Raw genomic sequence first — 10,532 nt, 5'->3', positions numbered from 1 at the left:
CATTTGGAAACTAGGGCACTGCCCGAGGGCCCGGGGTCAGTAGGGGGCCCCATGAGATGCCCCTGGTACCTTTTTCATAGACTTTTTTGAGTTTGGGCAAGGACACAGGGGCCCCATGATCCCCTATTGCCCGGGGGCCCCATGAGTTGTCAGTCCGCCCCTGGCTAGGTGTCTCATCACACAGCGGAAACAAAAGAACGTTCCATCACTTCTGCTTTCACATTCACACCTGCTAATCATGTAGTGTTTCCATTTTTCTCTGACCCCTGTGTATCCCATAGTTTGTAGACGTTATCTGCATCACACAAACCAATCAATATACAGGTGCACCTCAGTTTACCAACGCCTCGGTTAATGTAATTTTCGGTTTACGAATGAAAATCCATTGAAAATAATGCCTCGGTTTACTAATTTTTTGCACAATACAAAGCGTATGTCGGTGCCGATTTTTAAATGCAATTGCCGGCTTTTTTTTTTCTTCACTATAGCTCACAGAATTAGCTGTCACTTTCCCCGGAGCTAAGGCCCCATGTACACGGGACGTTTCTGAACGATGGAAACTGACTGCTGGAAAACGTAGGTTAAAAAACGTCTGTTTAGCTGCGTTTGCATACCGCGTTTATGTGCATTTGCGTTTTTTTTAAAGATAAGCACAGGAGAACCTCCCGAATGCCCAGAATGCACTGAAAAATGGTAAATTATGAACTATTTCAGACTGTTTCAGAGAAATACAGAGAGTAGAAGCAGAGACAGCAGTATGTGTTGAGATTAGCTTAGGTGTGAGTTGCTCATTAACATTTTTTTTGTTTCCAAGGGTGGGAAAGGTGTCTGGAGGAGGGAGGGGTCATTAGGGTCACCTGGCGGGGGGGTCTACATGAGGAATTTGAGGTGTGAATGGTCATTAACAAATCTTTTGTTTCCAAGGGTGGGAGAGGTCTGAGGAGTGAATTGGTCATTACAATGTGTGACAAGCTTGGTAGGAACATCCTGTGTTCAGTGTTTTGTCCATCTGAGCACCTTGAAAATGCTTTGCATGCCTTTTTCATGATGAAAAAAGGCTCTGGACAGCATTGGGAACTGGAAGAGTTAAAAAATAATTGCAAATGCAAATGCTTATAAATGCGTTTAGCTGCATTTGCAAGCGTTTTGCATTTGATACGCTGATAAAATCGACACCTGAATGCAAGTTTGTTGCGTTCAAAAAAATGACTGTAAACTCAACTGCCTGTAAACGACTGTAAACGACGATGTGTACATGGACACATAGGAGAACATTAGGGAGAGTTCAGGGGCTGCTGAAAAAAAACGCTGAGCAGCTCCTAAACGTGAGTTTATCAGCTGCAGTGTACATGAGCCCTAAAGGATACATTGTTTCTTTTATTTCAGGAAACAAACTAAAAGGATACATTGTTTCTTTTAACTTAGGGAAATAAACTAAAAGGAAACTTTGTTTCTTTTAGCTGGGGAAAAGTGACAGCTGATTCTCTGAGCTATAGTGAAGAAAAACAAAAGCCGGTAATTACATTTAAAAACCGGCACTGACCTATAGTGACAGCGACTTTTTAAAAACTTTTTTCTGACCTCCGGCACGGATTAATTGGTTTTCAGTGCATTCCTATGGGAAACCACATTCTGTTTTATGAATTTTTTCAATACGAAACGTCCTAGAAACCGCATTACATTCTTAAACCGAGGTACACCTGTACAATTATTGGGATTTTTTTTAACCAAAGAAATGTAGCAGAATACATTTTGGCCTATATTTCTGAAGACATTTGATTTTATTGGATAAGTTTTATAACAGAAAATAAAAACAAAACACATTTTCAAAGTTTTCTGTTTTTTTTAATTCATATAATGAAATATATTAAATAACCTAGTGTGTCTCGTCAAATACCACCAAAGAAGGCTTTTTGTATGTATGAAAAAATAGGATAGGAATTTCTTTCGGGTACAGCGTTGCACAACTGTGTAATTGCCAGCTGAAGTAGCGCAGTGCTGAATAGAAAATAAAATTGCCCAGGTCATAAAGCAAGTAAAACCTTCTGGAGCTCAAAAATATAAAAGATAACACCTATAAAAACTTTACTTCCCTGACCGGGAATCGAACCCGGGCCGCGGCGGTGAGAGCGCCGAATCCTAACCACTAGACCACCAGGGAACTTACTTGAGAGCTTTTTTTATCCAATAGCTAACTCTATATATTAGCCGAAAACCGTACGCATGCGTAAAATGTTACCTAACATGCTGTTCACCAAACTACGCCCCCTTCTCGCCTTCTGCCGTCTGATTGGACGCCTCTCTCTCCCGTGCGGAAACTCTCTGTTTTCGTCATGACGTCGGAGGCGGGCTCCTAGTACGCGTGGCTGCGTTGTACGCAGAGTCGTCGCAACGTTCGGCCAGTAGCGGCGGGCGAGCTAACGGCGACGTCACAAAGGGAGGAGCTTAGTCTGACGCAGGATTGAAGATGGCGGATCAGGAGAAACTACCACCCGGGTGGGAGAAGCGGATGAGCCGCAGCTCCGGTAAACGAGGAGCGGGGATGAGGGAGAGAGAAAGTGGCGCACGCATTCTGTGTGTTCAGGGCTGTGGACGGTGTCGGGCTTACTACTGAGTGATGTGGAATTCAGCTGAACTCTGAGGGGGGGATGGGCGATTCTGTATAGGGTAACGATCGGTATGGTACATACCGATCGTTATTTTTGGATCACCTTAGGCTTCAGCATTGGGGATTGTGCCAGAGGCGGGAGGACTTAAAACAGGCCTGTGTGCTCAAGACACCATGACTGCATGGGGAGCATTCCTATCCTAATGCCCTATGGATGGCTGAGGTGTTGGAGATGAAAGAGGCCCTGTCACAGCCCACAACTGCCTCTCGTAGGGGGATAGTTGCCTGACTGGGGGGGTGCTGAGTGTCTGTGTCATATACTGTATCCCCCCACCATGTGCTATGGTTCCTTCCGTGGTCCCTCGGTCACTACAGGAAATGGTGAGAGTCAGGAGGAACCACAGTGCCTGGGGGGGGGGGGGAGGGAGAGACCACTCACTCATGGGACATTCCAGGTAGAAGTGGTGTCTGGAGCGTATGGACGTTTCCCTGGCTGCCCTCCGGAGAGGTAAGTGTTCAGCACCTTCCTGGGTTCATGGAGGCCTTGTACTGCCCTAATCTTCACTTGCTGCTTCTGGTTTTTCCCGTCATTACGGTGGATGCATCTGCAATGTGCGTCGTGTATGATGTCATTGTATGCTGGCTGTACAGTGCGTTCAAATATAAAGCCCACATGTGGCCTGCCCAGCACCACCTTTTTACTGCCGGAGATCAGAACAATTAGGCGGCACACGCCACTAAAACGTGTGGATTTATAGACGCCTAGTACAGGCGCACCTCGCTTTACCAACGCCTCGGTTAACCGAACTTTCCGGTTTACAAATGAAAATCCATTGACAATATTGCCTCGGTTTACAAAATATTTTCCCAATACAAACGGATTCATTGGTTTTCAATGCATTTATTAATATTTTTTTTAATCATGTCTCTGTACAGTATTTGTGCCTTTAAAGTGCACTTTATAAAGCGTTTTCAACAGAAACCTTTTGTTGAATTTTTATCTGACCTCCAGAATGGATTAATTAGTTTTCAGTGTATTTTTATGATTTTTTTTTTTTATCATGTCCCTTTCAAAGTGCACGCTTTAACCATTTCAATACCGGGCAATTTTACACCTTCCTGCCCAGGCCAGTTTTCAGGTTTCAGCACTCTCACACTTTCAATGACAATTGCGCGGTCATGCAACATTGCACCCAAACTAAAATTTTATCATTTTCTTCACACAACTAGAGCTTTCTTTTGGTGGTATTTAATCATCGCCGAGGTTTTTATTTTTTGCTAAATTATCAAAAAAAGACTGAAAATTTGGAAAAAAACTCACGTTTTTCTTTGTTTCTGTTATAAAAGTTTGCAAATAAATAATTGTTCTTCATAAATTTAGGCCGAGATGTATTCTGCTACATGTCTTTGGTGAAAATAACCCAAATTAGGATGTATTTTTTAGTTTGTAGGAAAGTTATAGAGTTCACAAACTATGGTATAGATCTGAATATTGATCAATCCTGAAGTACTGACAGCCAATCTAATTTCTTGAGGTCCAAGAATGTCAGAACAGTACAGATATCCCCCAAATGACCTCTTTTTGCAGAGTAGACAGTCCGACGTACTTCATAAGAGGCATGGAGAGTTTTTTGAAGTTGTATTTTTTTTTTTTGTCATTTTTCGGAAAATGAAAAAATTAAAAAAAAATTATTTTCACTATTTTTATTTTTTACATACTGTCACCAGTGCAGTACAGCATCATCATATAACTGGCATGGCAGTGAACAGGGACACTGACTGGTGACAGTATGGAAAAAATATATATATATTTTTTAATTGTTTTATTATTTTTAATTTTTTATTACATTTTTTTTTTTTTTTTTTTCATATTTTACTATGACCAAAGTAGTACAATGTTACCATATTAACATTGTACTACTTTGGGGAAGTGATCAGTATATATATATTTTTTTTACACAATTTGCTTATAGCAAAGAATTACTTTGCTATAAGCAAGCATTTACCTGAATGACATCGATTCATTCAGGTTTTTTTTTTTTTTTTTGTGCTTAGCTGTGATTTGGCCACAGCTAATCACATGACATGTGACCTGCTATGACCATTCACAGCTAGGCACTAGTATACAATGGATGGCATGCATGAAGCCATCCATTGTATACAACTGTCATGTGACCTGCTGTGATTGGTCACAGCAGGTCACATGGTACTGGCAACGGGGCTGATACTCAGATCTGTCATCAGCCGTGTCCGAGGTACATGGCCGGTGACAGATCGCGCCACTGTGCGGCTCTGCAAGCGCGAAAACTGCGCATGTGTGGGAGTATGCCAAATGGCGTGCACCCGGAAATCTCAAGCATTTTTGCGGCCGCCAAACGGCTATAGGCCGGGCGGCTAATGGTTAAAGACCTCTGGACGGATTAATTGGTTTTCAAAGCATTTATGATTTTTTTTTTTTTAATTCATGTCCCGTTGACTTTAAAGTGCACTCTATAAAGAGTTTTGAGCAGATAAAACTTTTTTTTTAACTTTTTTTCTGACCTCCAGAATGGATTAATTGGTTTTCGATGCATTTATGAATTTTTTTTTTCAATTCTGTCCCTGTACAGTATTTGTCTTTAAAGTGCACTTTATAAAGTGTTTTGAACAGATAAGACTTTTTTTTTTTTTTTTTTTTTTTACTTTTTTTTTCTGACCTCCGTAACGGATTAATTGGTTTTCAGTACAATCCTATAGGAAACCGTGTTTCGGTTTACAAATTTTTTGCGATACAAAAAGTCCCGCAGAACGAATTACATTCGTAAACCGAGGTACGCCTGTATAGAGATCTATATTATCACATATGAGCACGCAGATGATATGATAGCAGGGGAAAAAGTTGACACGTTTCATGCTCCATAGCGCTTACTCCTTAGCGTTTTCCCACGCTATCATATCGCCTGTGTGCTCATATGTCAGAATATAGATCTATATACAATGCTTCAAATCCATGCGGTTTAGTGGATTGTGTAGCCTAATTATTATTATACAGGATTTATAGCGCCAACAGTTTGCTCAGCGCTTTACAATATAATGGGAGACAATACAGCAACAATACTGTTCAATACAAGAGGGATAGGAGGGCCTGATCCTTGGAGCTTACAATCTAGGTATTGTTCTGATTTCCTGTTGACTCCGGAGGCAAGCCGGGGCTTGCACCTCTGTGGGTGTTGGATAGGATCCTTTCGCACCACCTGGAGCGGTGTTTATTCTACTTGGGCCTTTTTACTGATCCAGTATTTCTGGGTAGGGGGGCGCTCACTCTCCACCCCCTTCTGTTTGGTGATTCTTAACAGCAGGAGTCGATTAGCAGGTCCCAGGCAATGATTTATGGCCAGGATCTGCTGTTCAGCTTAGGGAATTACAGTACAGGAGCCCTGTGTTTACTAACAACACAGGGCTCTGTACACTGAGCAGTAACGTGGCTGCGTTTTGTCACTGCAAACTGGGAAAACGCAGACACAGCTAGTAGTAAAAGCAGCACACATTGTTAGGCACAAAGTTAATCCCTTGATTGCCCCCCAGATGTTAACCCTTCCAAGCCAGTGTCATTAGTACAGTGACAGTATTATCACTGATCACTGTATTCGTGTCACTGGACATGTCAGTTGGTTGCTGATCTCTACCTTTTTTACTAGTACTAAAAAAAAAAAAAAGAAATCTAGTATGTATACCATCATTTGTGCTATAACTTTCACGCCAATCAATATACACTTATTGGGATTTCTTTTTTTTTTTTTTACCAAAGACCTATAGCAGAATATGTTTTGGCCTAAATTTACAAAGAAATGTGATTTTTTTTTTTTTTCTTTTTTTCTTTTTTTTTTTTTATTATTGAGTGTTTTATACCAGAACGTTTAAAAAAACATTTTTTTTTCCAAACGCTTTGGTTTTTTTTTTTTTCATTTATATAATAAAAAAATTGCAATACTTTGAAATTCTTTGAGACACGGACTTTTTAGGCATTGCAATTTTCATTTAAAAAAAGTACATATTTATTTAAAGTGGTTGTAAAAGCGCAAGGTTTTTTTCACCTTCATGTATTCTATTCTGGCAGTACCAACTATGGGTGTGGGGACACAACTATAAGAAGGATCAAGGGCTCTAAGGATACAAGTGATGTATACACTAATTCAAGTAGGGGTTAAAAAATACTCAAACAACAACACATGAAACCATAATCCGTTTACATATCCAGCATTGGAGTGAAAAGGACCCTTGGGTCAGCTTCTGTGTCAAGAAACTTCTCAGCTGTGCTTCTAAATAGTTTCAAGGCCTGAGGAGAGCTGTAGAAAATGTGTACATTTACTACTAATATAATATTCGACCACAATACAGCCAAAGTCCATGGAACCCTTCTCACACCCCAATCCTAAAAGGTTGGGAAACTGCCAATATGATTCTCCTTTGGGGGCTATCGTTCAAAGTGCAAAGAGTGTGGTTCAAGAAATGCACATAAGACTCTTCTAAGATGTCATCCCCGCCGTGCAATCTGCAGTAACTATATCCCTAGTGCCACCATAGTGCAGAAAGTCGTACACAAATCACCTGTAAAGAAGGACTGTGATTAAAATCTAAGAGTACTGGTCTACACAGTACAGGTGAAACTCGAAAAATTAGAATATCGTGCAAAAGTTCGTTTATTTCAGTGCAGCAACTTAAGAGGTGAAACTAATATATGAGATAGACTCATTACATGCAAAGCAAGATAGTTCAAGCCGTGATTTGTCATAATTGTGATGATTATGGCTTACAGCTCATGAAAACCCCAAATCCACAATCTCAGAAAATGAGAATATTACACGCAATCAATAAAACAAGGATTGTTCATAGAACAATATCGGACCTCTGAAAAGTATGAGCATGCATTTGTACTCAGTACTTGGTTTGGGCCCCTTTTGCAGCAATTACTGCCTCAGTGCGGCGTGACATGGAAGCTATCAGCCTGTGGCACTGCTAAGGTGTTATGGAAGACCAGGATGCTTCAATAGCGGCCTTCAGCTCTTCTGCTTTGTTCGGTCTCATGTCTGTCATCTTTCTCTTGGCAATGCCCCATAGATTCTCTATGGGGTACAGGTCAGGCGAAGTCAGCATCCCCATAAAGCTCGTCTGCGGAAGGAAGCATGAAGTGCTCCAAAATCTCCTGGTAGATGGCTGCTTTGACCCTGGACTTAATGAAGCACAGTGGACCAACACCAGCAGAGGACATGGCTCCCCAAATCAACACAGACTGTGGAAACTTCACACTGGACTTCAAGCATCTTGCAGTGTGTGCCTCTCCATTCTTCCTCCATACTCTGGGTCCTTGGTTTCCAAATGAGATGCAAAAGTTGCTCTCATCAGAAAAGAGGACTTTGGACCACTGAGCAACAGACCAGGTCTGTTTTTCTTTAGCTCAGGTAAGACGCTTCTGATGTTTGTTGTTCAGGAGCGGCTTGACAAGAGGAATATGACATTTGAAGCCCATGTCCAGGATCTGTCTGTGTGTGGTGGCTCTTGATGCACTGACTCCAGCCTCAGTCCACTCCTTGTGGAAGTCCCCAACACTTTTGAATGGCCTTTTCTTGACAATCCTCTCCAGGCTGTGGTCATCCCTGCTGCTTGTGCACCTTTTTCTTCCACACTTTTCCCCTCCACATAACTTTCTATTAATGTATTTTGATACAGCACTTTGGGAACATCCAACTTCTTTTGCAATTACCTTTTGAGGCTTTCCCTCCTTAAGGAGGGTGTCAATGATGGTGTCAGGTCAGCAGTCTTTCCCATGATTGTGATTCCTACTGAACCAGACTGAGAGACCATTTAAAGGCTCAGGAACCCTTTGCAGGTGTTATGGCTTAATTAGCTGATTAGAGTGGGACACTTTGAGCGGAGAATATTACACCTTTTCACAATATTCTAATTTTCTGAGATTGTGAATTTGGGGTTTTCATGAGCTGTAAGCCATAATCATCACAATTATGACAAATCACGGCTTGAACTATCTTGCTTTGCATGTAATGAGTCTATCTCATATATTAGTTTCACCTCTTAAGTTGCATTACTGAAATAAATGAACTTTTGTACGATATTCAAATTTTTTGAGTTTCACCTATATGTTCATGATGAACCCTCCTGCATTACTCCCATAATATCAGCATAAGCAACCACTAGTTACATACCCATTGCCAAAATGTCATTGCATGGCTACAGCATCCATCACATGTACATGCAGTCCATTACCTGCCTGCCAGAGCTGCCACTGATCCTCTCCTAATATGTTGTATCTTTTTTAGAATTCTTGTCTTCTTTGTGAACCTAAATAAATTTGTACTTTTTTAATGTAAATTGCAGTGCCTAAAAAGTCCATGTCTCAAAGTATTGCAATTATTTAGCATGAGGCACTTTTTTTTTTTTTTTTTACAATGACTGCACCCACAGTAGCCACCCTGTGTTGGAGCATTGTTCTTTAATTTCAGTATATAAAAAAACCCCAAAAATTGTGATCAAGTAACACGAAAAAAGCTCTATTTGTGTGAAAATAAATAAATATATATAAAAATTATTATTTTTTATTTGAGTACAGTGTTGCCTGACCGCTCAATTTCCATTTAAAGTGCAGTAATGCTTGGTCATGAAGGGGGTAAAATCTTCCAGAGCTTAAGTGGTTAAAGGTTGGGTTTAGACACTGCCATGCGTTTCTTTACAAATCAAAATTCGGATGAAATTTGCATGCTTTGGTAATTTGCAAGTATCCGAATCACAATAGTAACGAATTTTAACTATTTGCAAATAAATTAAAATGAAAACAAATTCATTTGTTTTCTTTCAGATAACATGATGCGATAGTTTGGGCATTTTATTAATGTATGAACCATCTGAAATGACATAACTGATTCCATCCATTTGTTTTTATTCTAGTGAGCATAGCATGAATATTCTAATAATCGTTTTGTATTGGGGTTGGGACTATTTATTTAACCTCTTGCTGCCAGCTAACAGTAGATTTACTGGTACATCGCACTGGCGCAAACCTGTGATGGACACAGCGGATGACAGTGCAGAGCCATCCAAAGCAGTGTGATTACAGTGAAGCACAGACACAGAGGCCAGAGTAAAGCAGCACACTTTGATGGCGGCGGTCAGGTTCTCGGCACAATACATGAGCTGTTGCAGACACAACACAGGAAGAAGGGAGAGCAGAATTCTCTGATCAATCTCACGACTTCTGTAAAATGTTATATCCAACAGGGCTCAATATTAAATTCAGCTCAAATAATAAAAGTTGTGTTTAAAAGTACGCCAAAGCTTGTCCCAGAAACTCCTTACATATACTCCCCGGGGACCTTTCTACTGTTGTCCCCAGACCAGGCAGTTTTGTTATCATGGACAAGTCATTCTTTAGATTCGGGGTTATCACTGATCGTCTGTTGTCTCCCGTTCTGCATCCCTGGTTTGTCAGAGAACATTTCTAATACTGCTACCTTACATTTTTCCTTGGGGATCATCCACTGCTCCATCATGTTCACAAGTGTCAACAAGCTTTGGGCTTGTCTTTGATGGCAGCATTATGACTTCAGTTTGAGAAGAATTCATTGACAGGTGCGTTTTCCTTGCCTCAAATGGGTTTTGCATTCTCATAGACCTGTAGGGGCTTGCAAAACCCTTCTTACTGCACCAGTTTCTTCTTTTCTAGACACAAATTGCTTGTGATCAACGAGGCTCTTTGGAGTGGGAGGTGGGTATAATTTCTGTTATGTCATTCCCTTTCTTCGCCAATGCATGGGTCATCTTTAAACAGGTTCTTTTTATTTGTGCATTTCAATAATTGGTTATCCACATGACTGGATTCTGTGGCAAAAATGTAACAAAGTTATTTTAAATAAAATTTAGTCCCCTGAATATA

The 10,532-nt window shown here is 40.6% G+C and overlaps 1 protein-coding gene and 1 non-coding gene across 2 annotated transcripts in view; one reads left to right on the top strand and one right to left on the bottom strand.

Annotated features, from left to right (window-relative positions):
- Positions 1-2,089: 2,089 nt before the first annotated feature.
- On the bottom strand, positions 2,090-2,161 carry TRNAE-CUC (transfer RNA glutamic acid (anticodon CUC)). The gene has a single exon. It is a non-coding gene; the product is annotated as a tRNA-Glu (tRNA).
- Positions 2,162-2,384: 223 nt separating this feature from the next.
- Positions 2,385-10,532, top strand: part of PIN1 (peptidylprolyl cis/trans isomerase, NIMA-interacting 1) — a 31,919-nt gene continuing 23,771 nt past the window's right edge. The window contains exon 1 of the mRNA XM_089653975.1: positions 2,385-2,525. Coding sequence (XP_089510101.1) covers positions 2,468-2,525 — 58 coding nt within the window. The 5' untranslated portion in view covers positions 2,385-2,467. The remainder of the gene's footprint in view (positions 2,526-10,532) is intronic.

Source organism: Staurois parvus, unplaced genomic scaffold, assembly GCF_062004578.1.
Source record: "Staurois parvus isolate SC_StPar_1 unplaced genomic scaffold, SC_StPar_1.0 ptg000732l, whole genome shotgun sequence".
NCBI classification, from domain to species: Eukaryota; Metazoa; Chordata; class Amphibia; order Anura; family Ranidae; genus Staurois; species Staurois parvus.
This window is presented reverse-complemented; position numbering and strand designations above follow the sequence as displayed.